Consider the following 24,414-nt stretch of genomic DNA (forward strand, 5'->3'; position numbering starts at 1 on the left):
CTTACAAAAACAGATGTGTTAGTTTGCTGGCAATTAGTTTCTTCTTCCCTCACACAGCAATTTACTTAACTTGTCGTCTCCTGCAATGCTGCTTGCCTTCAGGACCTGTGCTTTGTATCGGTGTGTCCACTCTAACAAAAAAAAGTGTGTTTTTGTAGATGTTTGTGTGCCATCCCTCCTAGCAAGAGGAAAGTGCTCTTAATTCCTGTTCTCTCCCAACTTCCACAGAAAGATGAGGTGTATCTGAACCTGGTGCTGGACTACGTTCCTGAAACAGTGTATCGGGTGGCCAGACACTACAGCCGAGCCAAGCAGACTTTGCCCATAGTCTACGTCAAGGTATGCTTAACGCTCAGCAAGGCCGTGCTACACCCTGACGTCCTCTAATGAGTCCCAGGAGCACATAGATCTCCTCTTGCTATTTACTATTGGGGGGGGGGGGGGGGGCTGTAGTCAGTAGTCATTAGACGATGGTAGTCTAATTACGGTCGTTAGACCAAAGGTGAGCAGCAGTTATTCTGTTGGTTTTACATTTCGTTTGGAATCTTTTGCAGTGCCCAAGCGTAGGCCTCTCTGTGGGTCACAGCTACACAGCAGGACGACCCCAATTAGCCGCCGTTCAGAGCAGTCGGTGCCGTGCATAGCTCCACATGGCACAGACCCCTTTGTAGCTGGCCTGCAGGGATCTGTGCATTCACTGATTCCATTAGGCACTGGAGAAAGATCAGCAAACTTGGCTCTATTCTCTCTCACCCATATGTTGACTCCTGTTTTTTTCCACATCTCCTATATCAAAGGCCACACAATATACATATTACATTTGTTGGGCTCCTCTATATCCATAGAAGACCTGTAAGTGAAGTAATTCTTCGAGACACATTGAAATCCAGTCTCATGCTGATATCTGATCTTTTTCTAGTTGTACATGTACCAGCTGTTTCGGAGTCTAGCGTACATCCATTCCTTTGGGATTTGCCATCGGGACATCAAGCCGCAGAACCTCCTGCTGGACCCGGAGACAGCTGTGCTCAAGTTGTGTGACTTCGGGAGGTGAGATGATTGGAAGTCCAGAGTGTGGGGACCTTCTTGTGTTTATGTTTCATTAGACAGAAGAGGATTGGGGTTACATTGGTATGGGGATCAGGAGAACGAACTGACCTGCAGAAGCTCTTGACTTCTGGTCAGGTCTCTCTATCTCGGATGACGAGAAAATGAATCCTTGGAAGACGAGACCTAGCATCTCATTCTGAAGGAGGCCATTGAGGCCACGGCTTTCTCTGCTACTGACCTTCTGGTTTCTCACCCACAGTGCAAAGCAACTGGTGAGGGGTGAACCCAACGTGTCGTACATTTGCTCCCGCTACTACAGAGCTCCTGAGCTCATCTTCGGAGCCACGGACTACACTGCCAGCATCGGTACGTCATAAGCCGCTCTCTCTGTGGGAGTCAGGCCTCAGGGAGAAGGATACTGGTTGAGGGGGAACCTCTTTGTGAATTGTCTAATTCACCCCAAACTCCAGGCACTTTGATCCAGAAGAGGTCATGTTCATAACCATAACAGCCTGGACTAGCTCTGTAGCTCTTGCATGACGAGTTCTCTGGCTTCTCAACCCACATCTCCATGAAAGTTCCTCCAGCCTGCGTCCAAAAGAATTACAGCACCATGGCTCAGATGATGAGCCGACTGATTTTAGTGTCATGAACGAGGCCTTTGAAAAGCTCTTTTTTAAAACAGCCGATTCACTGAGGATGGCGTCTACAGTTGCAGAAGAAGCACTTTAGGGCCTGCTGAAGGTTTCGATTTGTGTGTAGCGCTGTCGAGCTGCTTTAGCATTGTTTAAATGGCTTTCAGGTCCCTTTGACGGCTTTCTCTGCTTCTCACCCCACCGTTTATCTCACAGACGTATGGTCGGCCGGCTGCGTTCTAGCAGAGCTGCTGCTCGGGCAGCCGATCTTTCCCGGAGACAGCGGAGTGGATCAGCTGGTCGAGATCATCAAGGTAACAATAGCTGACGTCTGCACTGAGGTTTTGTCTACGTCATCCGGCATATTAAAGCCTTGCACTCATCTTGTCAGTAATGGTGTCGTGGACAGTGACTTTCTTAAGGTAGTGCAGGGTGGATAATGAGCTCTAGTTGACGTCATCCTCTCTATCTATCACATCACATCACATCACATTGCATAGTTTGTCGTCCTACACCTTTCTTACCCACAACACGTTCATTTTAATATAGTTGCTCAGCCTCCACACAGAAGTGAAATTTGGCTATGAGTTTTTTTTTCATATTTACTACAAGTTCTACCTATAACTCTCGTCAACCCATTGTGTCCCTTGCTAGCTAGATTGTCTAATCAGTAACCTAATATTTGTCTAGTTATATACATCTTGCATGCGTCTGTGTGGGAGTGTATTTATTTTGCTCATATCTGATTTAAATTCCACTTGTATGTGGAAAGGAGCGTGTATCTGGTGTGGTTCACGTGAGCTCAGGACGTTGGCGTGCAGGGTAAAGACCATGTGCTTCTGGTGGTTGTGAATTATTGCACGCAAGTGAAATTTGTCCTGTTGTGTACAGTTTAATTTGTTAATTTGCAGTTTTTTCTCCCGTGCAGTCAGTGGCTTCGGAGCAAGCTTTAATTAAGAAATAAGCCTAAAACTCATTTAAGTGGATTTCAGCACTGTGCTCGCGTTTGCTCTCACCTGTTCTCTGCTAAACGTGTCCCGTCCTCCTTATCTCTCCTCATCTCGCTCAGGTCTTGGGAACGCCTACAAGGGAACAAATCCGTGAGATGAATCCCAACTACACAGAGTTCAAGTTCCCCCAGATCAAGGCACACCCATGGACTAAGGTGAGTCAGCAGGTACAGGAAATCTTTTACTACCTTTTCATTCCTCCACATCTCCTGGCTTCTTGTCTCCATCGACCTCCTCGCTGGCCTTTTTTCCTGCTCCTCCCCCTGCTCACTCAGACCCAGGTTCCACGTCTCTACTTGCTCTCAGCTGAGAACTTGCTCACTGCTTTTATGGGTTATCATAATTATGGGAGGTACTATGATCTCAGAATGAGGTGGATGTCGGTCTCTTTGAAAATGGAAGGTTTGTAGATCAATAAGTTGTTGATGCATGGTAAGGTAACTCTACTCAGTTTAGTGTGGAGGTCGTCGCTGGTTTTAGGTGTCAGCTGGCTACAGCGTTCTGCCGTACTGGATACTTCAATTAAGCCAGCTAACTCATGTGGTACTAATAAACCAGTTTGGCATTTACTGAGATGAGTCATTTTAAATGAACCTTTTGTAGATGTTAATGTTTTAGAAGTATATGTTTAACGTCCAGGTGTGGATGTGACTGCTAATGCTTCTGGTTTTTGCCTCTCTCTGACCAGCCAGATGTGTTTCTCGTTAATTATATGGGTTAAACAGCACATTAAATTTGAGTCAGACACCCTAGTTACTCTGCTGCACTAATTTAGCCGATATGTGCGTGTTTTTAAGTGTCTCTTAAAAGCCAGGCAAGTTCTGGTGGTGTGCCGAGCAGGCTTACGAGAAGCCGTCCGTGTCAGTGCCTGTTCACGCAAGCTGGGTGGACCCGAGTATGTGGATCGGGTTTTATGACCCCTGCTCAGCTGTCAACGGGCCCTGATATCAGCCCTTACAATCGACCTCTGCCAGCTGCTGGTTTATCTCACTTCTGACGTTTTTCCTCCTAGGCCATCCTCTAGGGTCTCTCGTAATAAAATGATTCAGAGGAACGTATTCGGAGAAGGCTTATGACCAGTTTCTTGCCAGTGCTTTACAGTCTCAGAAGAGCGTTGGTGATTCGGTGGTAGAATTCTAGCTTCTCACATGGAAGCTTGGGTGTGAATCCGGGCCAGTGTAGTTTCAATTTGGGGGCAGCGTGGGGCTCAGGTTAAGCCGCTTTGCCTGCGACTGGAAGGTTGCCAGTTCAAATCCCAGTGCTAGCAGAGTGTTTTCACTGTTGGGCCTTTGAGCAAGGATGTTAACTTCAATTGCTCTAGGGACTGTCTGACCCAGTATGTATCGCTTTAGATAATACTGACTGCTAAATAAATAAGATGTAAGTGTAGGGAGCTGCGCTGGAAAGCTTAGCTTAATTTTGGGAATTTGTGATGTCGGTGTTTGTTAGAATTGTGCGCGTTGGTATCTGTGTCCCCCTCTTGTGGTTGACTTGATTGATTCAGTTCAGCGTGCGCATGCAGTAAGGCTTCCTTGGTAGCTATGCTTCGTCGCACCTGTGTATTTAGTTCTGCCAAATTTTAAACTGATTCAGAGCTACGGGGAGATGCTGAAGACTCGACACGAGTGCCAGCTTGCGTTTGCTGTCAGAAACCCACATATTGCTCCGGTCTCCCTGAATATCATCATCGCCATTGCCAAGTTTTCTGTTATCGCTCTCAGGCACTTAGTATCACGCAGTAGAGACCCATCTGTGGTACAGACATAGACGCATGCCTTTTGTTGTGGCGAGAGAATGAGTGAGATTGGTTTCCGTCTGCTCCTCCCCATTCCCGGGGGGGGGGGGGTCCATGTCAACGTGTCTCATTGGCGGGAGTTTTAGGACCAGTCATGGTCCTAAATACGAGTTTGATTTACAGGACATTCAGAAACCGGGAGGTTAAGCGTGGTCTTCTCTTCCTGGAAGTGATCTGTTGTGGATATGGAGTTTTATTTTTTTTGCTTGTTTTTTGCTCTCCTGCAGCAGACTAGAAAGAAAGAGGTTCCATATTCCTCTGATCAATCTGGATGACTGATCTGAAGTCAGGCCTTGTGTGTCTCCATCTGTAATGGACACCTGAATTAAGACTACATTTAGCTTAATGTAGAATGCTGAATAATGCTGAGCAGTATGGTCTTTGGGTCTTATCTCAGTTCCTCAGCTCCATAGTCTCAGAGATGCTTAAGTCGAATCCACTGGGCCCTCTGAATGACAGGCAGTATGTCTTTAATAGAATGTTGTGATTGTTGAAGGAGGAGGCTTTTTTTTCTCCTTGAGGAGTTAGTGAAGATCTGCACGCAGTCGCAGTCACAGAGAGGGTGTCCCTTTTCATGTGGAAACTGACATCAGGAAGCTCTTTGTGTACCTGTCCCTGCTGTCTGCCATTTTCTCTGTTTCTCATGCTCTGCACCGAATGAAATGTCTTGTTTCTGGCATCCAGTGGGTCACAGCATGTTGCCCTCACCCTTGTAGCATAGAGTTAATATTTAAATAACCTGTGTTGTAGTTCCGGTTGCCTTGAGTGCGCCCCCTGGTGGTGTGAGGTATTAGGTTGGCGTGGGTGTTTTCTTTGTGCAGCGGCAACACACTGCCTGTCTGGGCGGCCCGCAGGTGTTCCGGCCGCGCACGCCGCCCGAGGCCATCGCGCTGTGCTCGCGGCTGCTGGAGTACACGCCCACCGCGCGCCTCACGCCCCTGGAGGCCTGCGCGCACTCCTTCTTCGACGAGCTGCGGGACCCCAACGTCAAGCTGCCCAACGGCCGCGAGAAGCCGTCCCTCTTCAACTTCACCACTCAGGGTAGGACCCCACAAGGTCGAAAGTTAAAGGTTTTTACCGCATCCTGGGGAAATTTGTTCCCACAATGTAATTATAAAAAGGCACACGCACACACACACACCCACACACACACAGTTATGCCCTACATGTTCCACCTCCCACCACACAGCAGGTATTATTGTATTGCTCAGCTCAGAAAATCTTCCCATCTAAACTCAGTTTCCACGTTCAGGTTTCCATAAGTGTCCTGATTATACAGCCCTTGTCACTGGCATAGGTCAGTGTATCAGTGACAGTTTGGTGACGGTCTCTTGCTCTGTCTACCCCCGTCTCCCTCAGAGTTGTCCAGTAACCCCTCCCTGGCCTCCATCCTCATCCCTGCCCACGCCCGGAGCCAGCCTGGTGCTTCCACCCCCACCAATGCCTCTGCTGCTTCAGGTATGGCCCTTGGCTTTCTGCCCCCTGCCCCCTGCCCCTTTCCTGCCCCCTCCCCTCAAGGCACCGGGGTCCCCATTCCACCTCCTTACCCTCTGTGCTCTCCACCAAGGCTCCTCATATTTATCTGCCCCGGTGCCTCCCTTGCCCCTAATGGGGTCTCTTCTGTCCTCGTTTCAGATGCCAACAGTGGAGATCGTAGCCAGACCACCAACGCAGCCTCCGCCTCTGCCTCCAACTCCACCTGAGACCCTGCCCCCCTCCCCCAGGGCCCATCCCGCTGACCAGGCCTCACCTGTCGTCCTTGGCTGCCTTTTGGGGAGGAGTCGGGGGTGATGGGCGGGGTCACGCACACACACACAAAAAACCCACAAAAAAGGAGGAAACCAATCTGACCGAGTGCCCCCCCCCCCCCAACCCCCGTCTGCCTGTTCATTCGTGTGTTTTTATTTGTACAAAGTGATAGCGACTATGATGACTGCTATTCATTTGTGTGCTTGCTAAGAGAGACGTGGGGGTGGCAAGGGGCTGTTGAATAAGTAAATATATAAATATATAAATATACAGTAAATACAACATGTATTCATGTTTCTCCCTTGACAATCTCTCTATTGAAGCAGTATTGTAGCTATATTTATCTTTTCTCACTTTTTCCTCTGGGTTTGGGAGAAACCCTCCCCCCCCCCCCCCCCCCCCCTCCCCCACTTGTGACCTTTGACCCATTCTCAGAGCTCCTTGTGCATGGCTTGAGTTAGGAGACTCTTACCACAGTCAGTTTATAATCGGCTGAAAGCTATTGCTCTTTTTAGCAATTAAAGGGTCACAATATTTAATCCTTAAACCATTTAAAAAGCCCCCATTAACAAAAAAAAAAAATCTGGCAACCCCAGAGAAGGTAATTCCAGTGTGTTAGACAACTGTGAATGGTGCACAGTTTCAAAAAAGATGGACTAAATATTTCTTTTAGTAATGGGACTGGGGGAGATGACACGGGTGGGAAGTTTTTAGCGATTGACATCTGCATCCGTGTGCTCGTGTTGTACTCATACATACGGTTCATGTATTACTTTGCATTATGTAAAATATTTACAGTATATATCAAATTACAGTTCAGAAGTCAGAGGTCAAGAGCTGATATGGCTCTGCAGCAATATTTGCTGGTGCCTGAAGCTTCTCGAGTCTCTTCAGGAAGAGTCTTCTGTCCAGCAAGCACATTTCCTGCTTCTGTCAGTCCGTGTTGATTTTTATTAGTGACTTAGATTTGTATAGATTTTAAATCCCCCCCCCTACCTCTCCTCCCCAGCACCTCTTTTACCTTTCCTTTCAACTTATTTATTATTGCATGTGACTTGTCTAGACTTTGGTTAAATGGATCTGTCATAGCTTTGAGGGATTTGAGCTTGAACCAGGCTGAGGAGTTTTCACCCAAATTCTGAGGTGAGGTGTGGGCCCGCTCAGGACATTTATGCGACGCGATTAATCCGCTGTTCCTGCCGACACGTTGATACACGGTTCCTTGTATGTACACGGAACTCCTTTGGCTCAGGCTACGTTTGCGATATCCTAAACGAATCACAATTCTTACACAAAATTATTTAGAATAGGATTCTTCATTGATTGAACGAAAAATTCGGGCGCCTTACACAGGAGTTGCCATGTCCTCCCGATCTCCAGTGACACTCTTGGGTTACCAAGGGAGTCTGCGCCAAGATCTTTGGGCAATAATGAGTTAAAACCAACTGAAACTTAGCACGGGGGACTGGCAACGTCCGGAAAGTTCTGCAGTTTGATCTCTTCTCATTGGGTTTCACATTAGTTTCTGTGTAATTAATATGGCTTTGCTCCAAATCTATGTCCAGCACCTGACCTACAGTGGGATCAGCATGAAGGCAAAGGTGGATCTTAGTATTTTTTTTTTTTATTATTTATATTTTGATTGAACTTCCTCTGCATTCTTTTGTAAGTTTGGCTAGTGTGCTCTGTGGTTAAATTTCATATGGCTGCTGGGTACCTGCTCCTCCTACAGGAGGAGTCAAGTTGAAGGAACTGTACAGCCTTGGAGGAGTGTTCAGCTTCTCCTACTGACATCCTCTTTTCCCTCCTCTACTGAAGGAGCGTTGAAATTGGTCAGTAAGTGTTCAGTCTTTTGTGTTTGTATGCCTCCGGTTCTTATGGTCCACCTTGTAATCTGCACCCACCGCTCCTCATTACAGTCCTTCAACAAGTCTTACAATTGTAACAGAAATGTGTGTGCGTGTGTGTGCGCGTGTGTCATGTATATACGGATGCTCCTCACCAAATTCTGGCTTGTACTTTATTTTTATGTGTATGTTTTGTAAATATGCGGACCCAAGAACTGTTAATTAGCAAAAAAAAAAAATATTGATGATAAAGCAGGGGAGGGGGGATTCAGGGCAGAAATCGTTTATTCAAAAATGTAGATGAGCATTTTCCAGCCATATAGTTCAATCTGAAATGCACAGTAGGTGCCAGCTATATTATTGTAATAATAACTAGTCATGTATAGTGTATCTATAGTTTGGAGTGCCTTGCTTTCTTTAGGTTATCCCTCTTCTGTCCTTGAAACACCCCCAGAGTGCTGTTGAATGGCCGGCTCCCTCCAGAGCTTTTTTTTGATCACATCCTTTGCTGGTTCATCAGCTTATCTCCTTTAAAACCTTATATTTACACCTTAATTCCCATTCCTGTAAACATCATTTTGAGGTCACGCCGAGTGTTATTTGCGTACGCTTTTCCTAAGGGTCCTTTTGGGAGAGGAAGAAGAAATGCTTCAGGTAGGATACCTGGCGCTCTCCTCATCGTAGGGTGGGGGGTTCGCGCTCTCCTCATCGTAGGGTGGGGGGTTCGCGCTCTCCTCATCGTAGGGTGGGGGGGTTCGCGCTCTCCTCATCATAGGGTGGGGGGTTCGCGCTCTCCTCATCGTAGGGTGGGGGGTTCGCGCTCTCCTCATCGTAGGGTGGGGGGTTCGCGCTCTCCTCATCGTAGGGTGGGGGGTTCGCGCTCTCCTCATCGTAGGGTGGGGGGTTCGCGCTCTCCTCATCGTAGGGTGGGGGGTTCGCGCTCTCCTCATCGTAGGGTGGGGGGGTTCGCGCTCTCCTCATCGTAGGGTGGGGGGGTTCGCGCTCTCCTCATCGTAGGGTGGGGGGGGTTCGCGCTCTCCTCATCGTAGGGTGGGGGGGTTCGCGCTCTCCTCGGTGTAGGATGGGGGAGGGGGGTTCATGTGTGAGGCACGGCATTTAATTCCTGACCCTGTACCAAAGAGACTCTGCGTTTTCTCGGTGAACCGGTGAGCAAAGAGGCAATAACATTTCGTACTATAGGACTGTCATCTGCGGGACGCATTCAGCAGCACTCGGTGGGAGCAATATCATGTAGCCTCTTCCCAAAAAAAAAAAAACAAAAAAAAAATTAAAAACATGACAAAAAAATGCTTGCTTGTAATATTTGCGTTCATAGACGTGTTGCTATCCAGTCACCTGACCTGTAAAATGAACCGTGTGACCACTTCTTGTGACTAAAGTTAAATAAGAGTAAAACGTTATAAAAACGCAAAGTTTAAATACTTAAAAAATAAAAAAAGAAATGGACTGTGGGTTATATACAGACTATCACATACTTGTGAAAAAAGCTGTCATGATTTAAAAGAAACTATAACGAAAAACAACCTGTATAACATTACTACTTGAATGCCTGTTTGTGACTGAAATTTTTATTTCATTTTAAATATAAACTTTTTTCTGTGAAAGTATGCTAAATGTTTTCCCTTCCCTGTAAATATTTCCATTTTGTCCCTCTGTGTGACTTGGTTCAAAGAAATAGTTACCTGGTACTGTAATTTGCATTAAATAAAGAATAGGATAGCCTGGAAATGAACAAGTATGCATCTGTGCCTTGTCTTGTTGCGTTGATATTTGGAGTGGATTGCGTGTCTGAATGGACTGAGAGGTCTCTGGTCTTTAAAAAGGCATGTCCTGTCTGAGTACCTTTACCAATATCATGTAAACATTTTGTGGATTTGATGTACGCCAACTTAATGGGACTCTTGGCACCAGCTTGTAGATTTCAACTCCTGCATTGTTGGACTGAACTGTCATATCTGGTTTCCATGCAGGAAACCTGTGCCACTTGGAAAGCATTGGCAATGATGTAGCTAGCAACAAGGCTGTAGTCCATGCCAGTCAGATTTTTATATATATTTACAGTACACTGCCCTCCTGGCTCATGCTTGTTACATGAGTATTTCCATGGTTTTACCAGGACTGCAAGTTTTTCTAAAACCCAGGATTTCTCCTGTGACGAGACCATAGCGTTCTTTACAGTATTTGTAATCACTATCCACATTAGTCAGTTACTGACAGGTGCAGCAGTTTCATCCTTGAAGAATGAATTTTTTTGGTTAAGGTGTGTGCATTTGCTTCTGCATATAAATTAAATATACTGTCTCCACAGGACAATAAAATGCCCTTCATCTGCTCCTGTAACAGCTAAGACTTAATTGTGTTTATCCTGTCCTGTTTGTTCTTCCACTGGTGTAGATTTCATATATTTGATTTGTGGGACCTATTAGGCTTTTCTTTGATTTCTGGTAGGTCTGACTTGTTCTTTTATTGCATTACACTCTGCAAAGACTGACTCTTAGGTCCATGACATTGGTAGCTGTGTACAGGCACTGACCAAGCCCAGTACATGTGGGCACACGACCCTCACTATACCATCCACTGCTCTGCTCTCCAAAGACATGGTTTGGGGCATTAGTGAACTACATGGTTCCCATAAGAATGAAATGCCGCATACTTCTGTAGACCCCCGCGCTATACTGAAGTACTTCTCTAGCAAGACATTTGAAACATTCATTGTTCCCTGTGAAACCTCATCAGTAAGTACCTTTCATAGATCATCTTTTAACTACCTATGTTAAGGCATGCCTTGTTCTTAAGGGGTTGTGGTTCACCCTTATTAGGGGAAGCGTATGTATGTATGTACCACTTCTGCATTCACTCTGATGAGTGCTGAGGCTTTTACCTGAATGTTTGGTTGCCTTGGAGCAGGAAAATCCCGTGCCTGTATTTCTGCTGGCCGCTCCGGCCTTTATCTGATGTGCTGTACCGCAAATGCTACCCATAGGTATATTCTGAGGAAGAGCAACTGTATGACCTTCGTCAGGTTATTCGATTTGGCTAGATGCAGGGTTCTGGTGGTTGTAGTGGCAGAAAATGACCAGCAGATGGAGCCAATATTCCTTTAGCAAAGATGGCATTCACAGGTAAGAATGCTAGTATAGTTTGATACTCAAGTGTCTTCTGCGCAAAAAAATAAATAAAATGACACTTTAAAATGTGCCTAAAAATGTGTGGTAGGGGAACAAGTAAGGATAAATAAAATGTGTAACCAGCCAGTTTATTAGTCTGACACGGAAATTGTTCAATGTTCAATTTGCATTAACTGTTCTTTGAAAGGGCCCGTGATGTGGCACAGCACAGGTCTGCCACTCATTATGCACCTATTGAAAATTGAGGTAATTCTTTCCATTTGGGGGTTGCATAGTGCTTCTGCTGAGTCATATACAAACCACTTTCATTCATTCTGGTCTCTAGAAAGCCAGAACATATTTTTAGTGACACGAAGTAGTATGTGATCCATTCTATTGATTAATTGAATTGCATTCGACATCTCTGTGTGGATTAGTGAAACAAAAACTGCTGCCTGAAATAGTGTCATGTTTTGGTTACCAGAATTCTGCTCCACGTGTGCAATGGAGGAGCTGCAATACATAGTGAATTCCCCCAGATGGCAGCATTCTGTACAAAGGAAATGACGTGTAATCAACTTCATGTACTTTGGATGTTCTGATAGTCATTGACATTTATATATTATGGAGTGTTTTAGCAAATTTTATATCATATCTATAGCCAATAAGTGTTGCAATAAACCAATTCAGTAGAATTTCACTCACATGCAGTGTCACCAACTTTGGTCAGCTGACTGGAGTGAGATTTTCAATTCATTTACATGTATGTAAGAGTTTTATTACATTATAGTCTGTAGGGTTTGCAAAATACCCCAACGCTTTTGATGTAGTTAATTTTAGGTTTATGATGGAATGATATAGATTTATTGTAAGGTTTCTTGCGTGAGAATGAGTAAGTGTGTGTCACGAGAGATGTGCGAGTTAGCAACCCTGCTCGGACGTTCTGTTTGATAACGAGGAAGCTAAGCTGATGTCATCACCTATGCTCCAGTTTGCCATAAGAATCAGCAGGAGGACAATGTGACAAAGAGCTATTTATGTGCTTTTTCATGATTTTCAATATTCCAGGCTGCTGTCAGCTGTTGGTATTTGGTCAGGCAAAATCATAACATAGAAACAAGATCCAGCAACTTCCCTACCTGCCAGCCAGTCCCTGAGAAGTGACCCACAAGAATCACACCTGCTGAGCTTGTAGCGCCCTGTGGACGTTATGGATCAACCTGCTGAACCATAAGCTGGAATGTGTAGGTTGAACCAAACCGGGGCAAATATGACACAGTCAGCAAATACATTAAATGGAACTAATGACTGTTAAAGCTTCACGAGTTGCTTGAATCGTGTTTTTGAGATCAGGGAGAACTACCAGGCCTCACTCTTACGAACATGCCTTAGACGAAACAGCCATTCAACTACAGTACTGAATCTATGAGAACATAACACTTATGTTGCGTTTTTAAAAAGAAAAGCTATGTTAAAAGTAAATGCATATATATGAGGGTGAAATTACCCTTGTTTCAATCCCACGTAGTTTGATAATGACTTTCAGATTTTCAACTGTGAATTACCTCAATGGTTAATTGACCAGATCAGGCCAATAATGCAGCTAAAAGCAAATGTTCTGAGAAATTTAGCTACCATTATTTAAAGGTCTTCTCACAGTTGTCAGAGAATGTTCTTAGAATGTTAGTGGAGCCTTATTTCTGTGTGTTGCATTTCAACAACAATTCTGACAACCACAACATTATTACCTGAACAACCTTTTTAATACAACCAGTTTAGTTTTTATATTGCGCCTTTCTCAACAAAGTTGTCCCAAATCGCTTTACAGGGTTGTGTTGTTACATAAAACATAATTAGAGTAAGATACAGAACAGGAAAATGGATGGTCAGAACATGCGTTGACACATAAAGGCCATGTTAAACGGTAAAAGTCTGTAGCCTGCTCTGGTGTCTGCGCTGTTTCCAGACAAAGGTGAAGCTCTTGAATACATGTGTGACAACAACATCAAACAGGAAGCCCCATTCACCACCATAATTAAACAAGTTCTTTGTTCCCACTGAAGACCACAAGAGGCTTTTCGGACTGAGCCCTGTTCTTAACTAAAAGAACAGAGTAACAAACGACAAGGTCGTAAAAACTGATGAGAAACAAGCAGCCCTGTGCTGTTTCTGCAAGAATCTTGTGCACACGCTCAATACCGGTAGTAGCGGATGCCTTAACCAAGCAGGGTTCATGGGATGCCCTTTCAGAGATGATCATATTCCAGTGCTCATATTTCTGTGGTTTTCTCTGTTTTTCTTTCGCTTTTGTGAGAGATGTTGCCAGCATCCACCTGTGTCCTTAGTGATCACACTAGTCTGTATTTCAACAACGTGCGTTTTTACCTCATGCTTCAGTAATGTTTCTCACGAATATAATGACACTAATAATCACAAATATATCATTGATAATACAATTGCAAATAAAACGAACGCTATGTCATCTGCCACATAGTAAGTCTGATCTCACTGGTGGTAGCCATGCTGCGAATTACCCTGAAAGACGTGATGCAGCTCAAACAATAACAGGGCTACCTCACGGTGTACAGAAGTCCACCAGAAGTTTTGTCATCAGCTAATCAAAACTAATATTGATATGCTTGTCTTTATCTGGCACCAGAAAGGGTCAGAAGGTCTCGACACTAGACCAGAAACCTCACAGCCAAGGCAGGAAGAAGGTTTTCCTTATAGCACCAGAAGGGTGACATGTTTAGGGAAATGAGGTCACATGCTGCTGGAATCTTCTGGGCAAACCGTCTGGTTGGAGCGCACCCGTGACCGATAAATCGACGGAAACTGCTGTATGAGCAACTGCGGGGGGGGGGGGGGGGGTTGAAATTTGCTCCTCCCTGCCGGGTGTCACTTCTGAGAAGAGGCACTTAGGGTGCCCACATGAAACTCCCTCCTTCAGTTGATATTTAGGCACTTTCAGAAGCATCATGGGACGTGTGGCCCACATGGCGGTCCTTAACTCATACGCCCCCTACGTCTTCCCTCGCTTTCCCACGCATCGAGCAACCGATGCTTACTGTTACCACAGCGGTAAGATCTTAGGGGGGCTTCCCCTGATCGCACCGCATTGCACCTAGAATGTGACAACTTTGCTGCAGACGTTTATCATGAGCTACTGATTGACCGATATAATGCAAGGACACATCAATAAAGTTTCCGTCTGTCTATCAGCAATATTCAAAAAATGTACAACTGTGACAGTCCTGTAATGCTCTAAAATTCTGTTTCAAAGATTGCTGACTAAAGCAGGGATTCCTTGGGGAATCTTAGGTGGTTTCCCGGTGTCTTTTGAGCTTATTTTCCGGCTTTTGATCATGGACAATGCCAACCTGTTCGTCTCATTGTAATACACTATCTCATGTTTTACATTAGGACATCTTCAATGCCAATTTTTCTCAGTACAAGCGCAAAATACATAAAAAAACATTTCTTTCCCTTAAGGTAATACCTATTTGAACATGCCTTTGAGAAGCTTATTATACATTTTCACCAAGATGGACAGAAATACACTCAATGGGGCAACTCAGAGGCAACGATTAGCCTGGTTATGTTTGAATAAACCCAAGCATCAGCGAGAGGGTAAGCAAACTCAAAACCTACAGAGCAGAGGTGGGATTTTAGCCCCCAACACTGGAGTAGTGACACAATGCTGCCACTGAGACAGTCATATTTTACACTGATTTATGCCTTGTAGGCGATTCAGTGAAGGTGTTGGTGTTTTAATGGAACACAGAGTGAGGTATTTTGTCATCGTCTAATCATTAAAGAACTTCTTAATGCATTTTACCTGAATCTAAGGCCTAAGAGGAATTATTAGACCCTACAGACACCCACTTAACAAGAACTCCATTCTTTTAGGTGTACAGTCACTTCAAACAGAAAAATCTACTTATAAACATCAACATTTTCCTACAGCACGTTTATGGTAAGACCACTTCATCATAACAACTTGCTTGTTTGTGGGGGCTGAAAAATATGTGGGCTTATGGCCTGTATGATATTATACAGATGGGACTGTGAGAGAAGCAAACCAACACGTCTACAGTGAACGGTAGCATCACAGCTTTGCTTGATCTCACATACACTCAGAAACCACAGACCCCTATCGTCTATATGGTAAGTCTACTCTCTCGTGACCAAATGATATTCAGGTCAGATTAAAACTACAGTTTACAGTGCTTGAGTCAAGAGCCTTGTGGCTTTTGAATATTAGACCTCTAGGTTTGCAAAACAGTTGAAGGATGGAAGGATGGATGGATGGACGGATGGGTGGGTCCGTTTACAAAAAGAGCAAAAGAGAGATACATACTAAGAAATAAATCCTATGAAATCCAATGGTAGCATGGTTAGAACATTAGGTTACCGTTTTAAAACCTACAAGGGTTGGAGGAACCATCCTTCAAGCAGCTATTTTTTCATCTTCCTCAAATAAGGATGGCCAGCTCATGGTCACACACACCCTGCTTCGCCAGCATTTTGTTTACTTCTTCCATATTTAGACCTCTGTTGTGCTATAATGGCATGAGTGCGTTGCATGCAGATGATGCACACTTGCTGCAATACTTACTGAAGTGACACTGCCAGGCTTAAAACCAGGCTTGGTAAAACTCAGCCTCCGGTAACTAATAATAAGGAATGCAATAGCTGTCTGTTTGTATTACCTGACCATGTAATATTTCAAATAAAAATGTGACGATTAATAGTTTAACAGTATATTACTCTTAATCAATTGCTTGCATTTTGGGTCCTCCAGTTAGTTTAACTGGTATTTGCAGCTGGAGTGAAATGATAAGGAAAATACTGAGTTACGGGTAGCTGAACCACATCCCTTGATGATGCCTAGCAGCACTAAACCACAGAAGCATTTTTGTTGGTGTTTTTCCGCAAACCCCCACAGTAACAACTGAAAAGATAACTATACACCCACAATGTATCAGATAGAAGGCACACTAGCATTTGATTCACTGTTAATGTCTGATACACTATTCAGAATAGAAATATATTATATATTGTATTGCCTAAGACTTACAACTTGCAGCCAATGAATTATTGCTAGAATCTTCCAATCCCTGGATCTGGAGCCTGTCCTGAACTGGAAATAAACGGGTCATTCATTGTACTGGATGGCAATTCATATCTGGGGAAACCTTTCGTACTAAACAAGGCAAAAAAAGTCATATGGAGCTAAATGTGTCCAACACATTTTTGTTGGACAGTATTTACATTTTGTGACAGATTGTATAGCAGTGATCCACTGCAAGGACATGATTAATAAGCGAAATGCAGCCTTGTTCCTACATTTCATCGCCTGCCAGCGAACATTCTTTAAACACTGTTTGCGGCTTAACTGATTGTCGTGTGTTTGATCAGAAATGAGGTTGACACACTTCCTGAAATAAATTGCTGACAAGATGCTTAATTCAAGTGTTAACTTGCAGTATAGCACCACACCCCCCCCCCTCCCCCCCCCCCCCGTTAGCAGAAATGAGTTCGATAAAGCTACTAACCGCAATCACCGAACATGATGCTGCGTGACAATGTATCTCACTGCCAACTGTTCAAGGCAAAGTAAAGCAATGCAGACCTGTGTTTACTGCAAAATACTGTGTAGTTCATGTTGCGCTTAATGGTGGCATTCTTAAATTCCAAGTATATGATTGTTTTGTATTGTTTTACATTATGTGTCTTGAATATTTTCTGTATTATATTTTACTGATAAAAAGTAGAGTACACTGCTTGTAAAAAGATCAAAATAAATCCTATTCCAGACTAATTAAATTATTTACAATTACAATTATCGGATTTGTACCAGGGGCGGCATGGTGGTGCAGTGGTTAGCACTGTTGCCTCACACCTCTGGGACCCGGGTTAAAGTCTCCGCCTGGGTCACATGTGTGTGGAGTTTGCATGTTCTCCCCATGTCGTCGTGGGGTTTTCTCCAGGTACTCCGGTTTCCCCCCTCAGTCCAAAGACATGCTGAGGCTAATTGGACTTGCTAAATTGCCCGTAGGAGTGCGTGTGTGAGTGTGCCTTGCGATGGGCAGGCCCCCCATCCTGGGTTGTTCCCTGCCTCATGCCCATTGCTTCCGGGATAGGCTCCGGACCCCCCCGCAACCCAGTAGGATAAGTGGTTTGGAAGATGGATGGATGGATGGATGGATGGATGGATGGATGGATTTGTACCATGGCCAATTTAGGATTTGACCCTTGGGGGGGCTCAGCCCCTAGTAGGATTGGCACCTTATATGTGAAAAAATATAATGCCACCCCTGGGTCCACAACGAAAAAAAAAATCTAAATGTACGTGAAAATACAGAGAAAATTTGTTAAATGTAAAAAAAAATTAACTGAATGAACTGATCCTTTATTTGTCACAAATAAAGTATGAATTCAGGTACATTGGAATACTCTTCTTGGCATTTCTCATCATGCTTTGAGACACACACAGACACACAAGTATATTCAGTTGAGAGCGTGGCCTGGGGTCCGAAGGCAGGGCAAGCCATTACTCCAGAGCCCATCGAGCATATTCGTTTTCTAAATGTATTTTCAGGGAGGCAGATACACAAAATAGTGCGGCTGATGCTCCCATAAGTAAGATCTGGAATTGACTGTTTTGCACCATGATTTATTGCAGGAACTATTAATGTGAATTATCCATCCATTCATCTTCCGTAATTGCCTCTTCAATGTAGTCATAGTGAGCCTGGATCTTATCCCAGAAAGTGAGGTGCGTGAACATCTCATACAGGATGATTCCTCTGAATTTGTTTCCCATTTTTAACACTCATCTGCATTAATTGCATTAACGTGGTAATGTGAAGAAAGAGAATTAAAATGCTCTTTGTTAGAATTCCAATGAACCCAGGCAAGGTTCTTGCATTAGAAGATTAATAACTTGTGCATATTTTTTCCTCCATGGCTTTTAAAGCAGAATTTGAACTGATCCATGGAGAGGTTTATATAAGGTTTTTTTTTACTATGAGGTTTTCAGTAATTCATTCTTTTAATTTTACATATACCATAATTACTCCCATGCTACCAATATTAGCTGGAAGCGAATAGCTTAGTACCCTATTCCTTAGTGCAGTGGTTCCTTTTTGCACCACAACGAAATTTTACCAGCTCAGTTGTGACCCTATAAGCTGAACCGGCAATCTGCGCAAGTGAGGCTTTGCAAGGAACAAATCACACACTACGACAGCGGTCCGCAGCCTTTTCTGTCCTGTTTTTTACCAAGCCAACTTACATGACAGCAATAACCCTATACGAAGTATAATGTAAACGCTAAGATCAATCGCGCAGTGCACTCTGCAGTTTATGCCAATTAATGCCTATCGCACAAATCTGATTGGATGTGCCAGAGACTTTTAAATTAAGCATGCATGGTTTGGCTTCTTGTGGTGTTCACTTGCACTAAACATTTGCAGACCCAAGACCCGTTTATACAGGTTTATTCTAGGATTGGAGCGACCCATGGGTTTGGGTCGCGACCCATGGGTTGAAAATCGCTGCCTTACTGCACATGGCTGATGATTTGTTAATAAGAAATGCCATTAACTTAGGCACAAGGTAGATCATAGTTTGCTAGCAAGCAAATGAATAGTGTTTTAACGTCAGATGAAACTCAAACTGGATTTACCCACCAGGTGGACAAGCCCTCTTATCATGTCCCCGCCACCCCACCATGGGCAAACTCCAGTCCTTTATATCGTATCATCCAGGAATCCTCCTGTAGCTGAAACCTTATTACTCGACCCTGAGGGCACTCTCAGGTTTGTCCTTCGCTTCATTTATTATCGATTTCGGTTTCAAGAGGCCCAAGCCATTGTTTGAAATGCAAGATATAGCACAATCAAGTGATAGAAAGACAAAGAAGAACAATACTGAGGGACTAGTTCAAGTAAATCCTTCTGTGAATGTAGCTCAACAAATAGCATGTTGAATGGTTATAAAAGGTTTCTGATTCAAATCCCAGAAATGCATGTTGTAATCTTCTCTCTGTTACAATTTACTTTGAACAAAATTTGTCAAATATAATGTAGTGCGGCATATTTCATGCATATATATAGTGTATGTATGTAGAAATATTTATTACATATATAAATACAGACGCTCCCCGGTTTATGATGAACTGCGTTATGATATTTCGACTTTATGATGGGTGCTTTCAGAGGTTTACGTTAATGGTGAGTACTCATACAATCATTCTGTTTTTCACTTTCAGTACGTTATTTAATGAATTACATGACATATTTGACTAATGTAAGTCTTTGTAAGCATGTAAACATGTTTAAGGAAGGCTAGGCTAGGCTATGATGTTTGATAGGTTAGGTGTAGTGCATTAAAATGCGTTTTCACCTTACGATACTTCCACCTTACGATAGGGTTATCGGAATGTAACCCCATAGTAACCGGGGGAGCATTTATACAGCAGTCATACACATATACAAAGTTCAGAGACTAGAGAATAGGGCTTTTGCAAGGCTGTCAGATGGCCATGCTTAGGTAAGCTAATAAAATATACCGATGCAGCATTTTTGCAAAACCATGCAGAACAATGCAGGAAGCTGGTTCATTTTAAAAGTGTCAGTAACATGTATGTAGGCGACAGTGCATGCACTTCACAATTTCTGACAGATAGCTGATAGCAGACAGCAATACAATTACGTTTCGTTTATTTAGCGAAGGTTTTAATTCAAAGTGACGTATATTTCGTTTTTGAGAAAGCAGGATGAGAAAGTCCTTGGAGGAATTGGGGTTTAAGGGCCTTGCTGAAGGCTCCAGTGGTGAAAGCAGTCTGCTAGCCCTGATATTTTTGGATTATCGTGGTCCAAAGTAGTACTGTATGAAGCTTGGCCAAAAAACATAATGCATGCCGAGTTCCTTGCTATACGTTTACGAATGCACAAGACAGTTTATAACAAGGTATAGCGTTATTATATCTATAGCAGGAGGCTAAGCAGTAGACTACTTAATGGTGATTAATGTTAATGTTTTTAGCTATGAAGAGACACATAATGCTAAAATAGCACCAGTGTAGCTACAAATTCTGGGTCCCCTGTTAAAATGTCACCTTAAGCCCCCCGCGAGAGTTAGCACCTTTGACTTTCCATTTGAAGGAGTACGGGTACCAAAGTATATACGATAGACAGAATTTGCTGCATGATAGAATTTTGGATTTGGAGACCCTATAAAGTACTAGGCCGTCTGAATCTGTAAGTGTACACGTGCCTCCTCGACGCCCATGAAGTACTGCAATGTTTATAGCATAGGTTCATAATGGGGAAATATTATTTTTCTTGCAAAAATTTGCAGAAATTGCAAAAATTGGGCATTGAATACAGATAGCGGTTCATCTTGTATGTCTCCTAGCTTGTAGCCATAGGCTGAAAGACCCAACATGGCCCTGAACAGGATAAAGGGCTACAGGTTTATTGATGATGGATGGATGGATGGATGGATGGATGAAAGAATGACAGGCATACAGCTTCAACAAGAACTAGCTACACTTAGAAAGAGTATGCATAGTGCTGCATAATTCATAGGCTTCATGGTTAAAAATACTTTGATATAAAAACATTATTAATTTTCTTGCGTTTATGTTACATTTTAAAGGTATTTGAAAGTTTCTAATAGATGAGTTAGATTACAAAGATCAGTTAAAATGGTTTTTAATTTATCAATAGCAAAACACACAAAAAATGCATATCAAACTCCCTTCCTTCCATATGGGCATCACAGTGAGTTCCATACCATTCACATTCTCCTGCTGTTCAAACTAGTGTTCAAACAGCATCAGACTACTGTTTAGGCAGATACACATTCAAAACACAAAAACTCTATAAGATACAAATTGACTGTTTAATGTATGGCTTAATTGATAAACTTCATATCCATGTTTTCATTGAAAAGGAGCTGTCAATGCTGTGATATGCCACAAGAATCTGAACTCTAAATGAAGATTTCCATATTGTTTCTGCGGCCAATCATAAGCTTTGCTTTCAATTTAATTACAGAAAAATCACACAAAAGAGCAGAAAGGCGGGACCTGTGGATTCTCTAGTAACGCTTTAGTATGAATAAGTCAGTCAGTTTATGGTATCTCTCCCGAAAGGCCCCAAATCAAAGATGTGGTGACGTCTGCGAGGCCCCAAACTTTCCAGTGCAGATAAACAGCAGACATGTGACCAGGGGAGCGATGTGTGTGTGTGCAGGCGTCAGGAAGTTAGGGTTTCTGCTCGAGCCGTTTCAGAAACGACGACAGTTTGTCACCAGGTCTCTCAGAGGATGTGACTGAAGAGCCACGGAGAACCTAGTGAGAGATGGAGAACCTGAAAATCTGGAAGTCTGTCTTACTTCTGCACCTTTACATCTTTGGCACTCTGGCAAAAGGTATGTTACCATACTGAGCTGAAACTCTTAAGACTTATTGTCATGTGACAGGAAGGTTTCCAAAATGACTTTGTACAATATTTTTGAGGTGAAATTTTTCAAATTTTCCCATCAAGTTGAGCAGCACATGTTGAGTCTGATTTCCAGTGTATGAGAGTGAGAAATGAGAAAAGGTCATTTTCGTAATTTCAACAACCATACCCATGAAAACGTAAAAAATGACCAAAAGCATTTAGAAGATGCAATGTCCAAAAAAAAGTGTATTTTCGACGCCTGTTAGATAGATGGTGCGGATTCACTATAATAAGAAATATTTCATGGGGGTATATATGCAAAAAAGAGTTTAACTTGGTTATTTTGGTAGCCTGGCTAGTTTGTTTTGTACAAGTTGTATTTTAAACGCTCACTGATTATGCAGGGGTCGGCATTTACAGTAAAAAAAATTATGTATTCATTAAAAGAATACATGAATCGACTACTTGGGCAAGAACCTGAAAATATCGCATGAATACATTTAAAAGTTTGTAAGTATATATATATAGTATATATGACATCTGTATGCCTGAAATGTCACACCTGAAAAATAATGCATGTAGTTGCATAGTTGTTGTTGTTATTTGTTGAGATTGTGATAATATGAATGTCTAATTCATCTAGATAACATTTCACAAATTATATACAAGTAACGCTAAGCGACAGAATGCTACCGCTGCAAAATGAACCCTGATTTTATCTACTAACAGAATGCATAACCTAAAATAACCTAACTAACATAAACAATGAGAATGAGTCTCTGAAATTAAGAAAAGCTTTGATGTAAAGCTGGTAGATGAGATTCTACCAAATGATGAAGGCTGTATGTTGTCTTACTAACATGATGTAATACTTTCCCACTTACAAAGTATGTAATTCCTCCTCTCAGGAAATAGCTCTAAAGTCACGCAGGATACTAACCTCACTGCATACTCACAAAATCCAGTTTCCACAACGCAAGATGGTAACTAATGTTTTTCTTATAACATCAACGTTTCTTGTGCTTCCCGAGTCTCAATATTATTCTTAGATTTCAGCTCCATTTGCAGAAGGAATATGAGGAAGTGGTCCACATATCTGCCATTTCCATACAGTATTAATAGGATAAAGCGTGTTGTTCTTGTGTCTAGTTGAGTGTCCTGCAGAGATAAGACAAAATATCTGGCAGACATGAGCTTTTGTGGCATTATTGCTAAGAAATGGGAAGTGTGGTGTTTTCATCTTAATTTACACGTTCAGAGTCAACATGGTCCATTGAAATATGTTAACTGTATATTTTTATGTACATATATGTATATATTTATGATTGCATATTACATTAAACATTACGGGATGTCCAAACTATATTATCTTAATCAGGTATCTCTGCTACTTTCTGTCATCACCCAGCATTTACAGAATACAGAAGTGAGTACTTTGACTTGAATAGCAGCGTTACTCTGAACTGCTCCAATAAGACATGGGCTTCGATTATCTTCATTACCTGGATGATAGACATTGACGGAAAGCAGTGTCAAATGGCTCATAGTGATAACGATTCTAAACATGATACATGTAACGATGGAAAGATCCTGCGCAACAACACAAATGGAGAAACATACCTGTACATTCCTCACTTTACAAAACGAGATGAAGGACGGTATCAGTGTGAGACAGTGTACAACGGTGGATCCAGTAAAGTAGTAATAAATGTATCTGCCAAAGGTAAGAAAATATGTAAGTACATTTATGCATCAAAGTAACTATGGGGTAGCAATCCCTGTTTTTTAAAATCAATTTGATTAATTAAAACAACAGTTCCTTAGTTGTACAGAAAATCAAATGTCATATTTGAATATATGTTCATAATCGTGATAATGAGTATTTCTGCAGTCCCTCAACAGATTTCCACCAGACTGGACCTTGACCACAGAGAAGCTGTGTGTTCAGCCGCAGGGGTTAAATCAAACGTCTCCATCTCGTGGAAAAATGTATGGAACACCACTGTAACCAGCAGCTCTGTACCTAACCCAGATGGCTCCTACACCATGGAGAGCCGACTCAAACTGCCCGACCATGTGAATGGTACCGAGCTGCAGTGCATAGTGACACACCCCAGCTGGACAGAGAATTACACAGAGACACTTCAGCTCCCCAGTATGTGTTACATTTATGCAAATGTGGAATTCGTTACTAACATGATATTAAGTTTCATGAGAAACATGCATGATTATTTTTGTGTTGACCAGGCCGTCTTACAATGATTTTCTTTTCCAGACCCATTAATAGGCGGAACCTTTGAACCGTGGCATTGGATAATTATCTCTCTGGCTCTGGTCTGCTTTTTAATGGGTATATTTTTTGGACTTTATATCTTAAGGAAACATCTCAGCAAGATAAGGTATGCAACCCTATGAAGCATTCATTACACGATGTCATTTAGGAAAAACCATAAAGGATTCTTCTTCTCAGTTTTTTTTCCCTGTGCAGATTATATTTGAAAGAAACAGATGTCATTAATATTACTTTATGTTGATCTTTTACCCTCCAGAAATTGTTGCAAGTTCAGCCTGTCAGCTTCACCCCCACAGACGACAGTGAAGGTGTGTATAATCCGGGCAGTAACTGTGAGAAGCGTTAGTATGCTTGAAACTATACACCCAGGGAGCCAACCAAGAATTTTTATATACTCTGGAATAGCATCATATTATCTGAAACTGTATTATTTGTCTCCAGATCTAT

At 42.7% G+C, this 24,414-nt stretch overlaps 2 protein-coding genes and 1 long non-coding RNA gene across 15 annotated transcripts in view; 2 read left to right on the plus strand and 1 right to left on the minus strand.

Annotated features, from left to right (window-relative positions):
* LOC125710202 (glycogen synthase kinase-3 beta) overlaps positions 1–8,358 on the plus strand; it is a 46,663-nt gene extending 38,305 nt beyond the window's left edge. For 2 of the 7 annotated variants that reach the window (XM_048979657.1, XM_048979662.1), the window contains 8 exons: positions 229–339; positions 920–1,050; positions 1,310–1,416; positions 1,902–1,999; positions 2,755–2,862; positions 5,312–5,531; positions 5,850–5,948; positions 6,126–8,358. In XM_048979657.1, the coding sequence (XP_048835614.1) occupies positions 229–339; positions 920–1,050; positions 1,310–1,416; positions 1,902–1,999; positions 2,755–2,862; positions 5,312–5,531; positions 5,850–5,948; positions 6,126–6,193 (942 nt within the window). In that variant the 3' untranslated portion in view covers positions 6,194–8,358. The remainder of the gene's footprint in view (positions 1–228; positions 340–919; positions 1,051–1,309; positions 1,417–1,901; positions 2,000–2,754; positions 2,863–5,311; positions 5,532–5,849; positions 5,949–6,125) is intronic. The other 5 variants (XM_048979659.1, XM_048979663.1, XM_048979661.1 and 2 more) reach the window with 3 other exon arrangements.
* A 12,649-nt stretch (positions 8,359–21,007) lies between these two features.
* LOC125710206 (cell surface glycoprotein CD200 receptor 1-A-like) overlaps positions 21,008–24,414 on the plus strand; it is a 30,575-nt gene continuing 27,168 nt past the window's right edge. The window contains exons 1-6 of one of the 7 annotated variants that reach the window (XM_048979711.1): positions 21,234–21,660; positions 22,583–22,657; positions 23,083–23,409; positions 23,566–23,829; positions 23,950–24,073; positions 24,224–24,275. In XM_048979711.1, the coding sequence (XP_048835668.1) occupies positions 21,591–21,660; positions 22,583–22,657; positions 23,083–23,409; positions 23,566–23,829; positions 23,950–24,073; positions 24,224–24,275 (912 nt within the window). In that variant the 5' untranslated portion in view covers positions 21,234–21,590. Of the gene's footprint in view, positions 21,661–22,582; positions 22,658–23,082; positions 23,410–23,565; positions 23,830–23,949; positions 24,074–24,223; positions 24,276–24,414 lie in introns of all 7 variants that reach the window. The other 6 variants (XM_048979713.1, XM_048979712.1, XM_048979714.1 and 3 more) reach the window with 6 other exon arrangements.
* The window catches only part of LOC125710212 (uncharacterized), a 45,688-nt gene continuing 44,328 nt past the window's right edge, over positions 23,055–24,414 (minus strand). The window contains exon 5 of the long non-coding RNA XR_007382938.1: positions 23,055–23,176. This is a non-coding gene — a long non-coding RNA (uncharacterized LOC125710212). The remainder of the gene's footprint in view (positions 23,177–24,414) is intronic.

The sequence above is a fragment of the Brienomyrus brachyistius genome, chromosome 16, assembly GCF_023856365.1.
Source record: "Brienomyrus brachyistius isolate T26 chromosome 16, BBRACH_0.4, whole genome shotgun sequence".
Lineage (NCBI taxonomy): Eukaryota > Metazoa > Chordata > Actinopteri > Osteoglossiformes > Mormyridae > Brienomyrus > Brienomyrus brachyistius.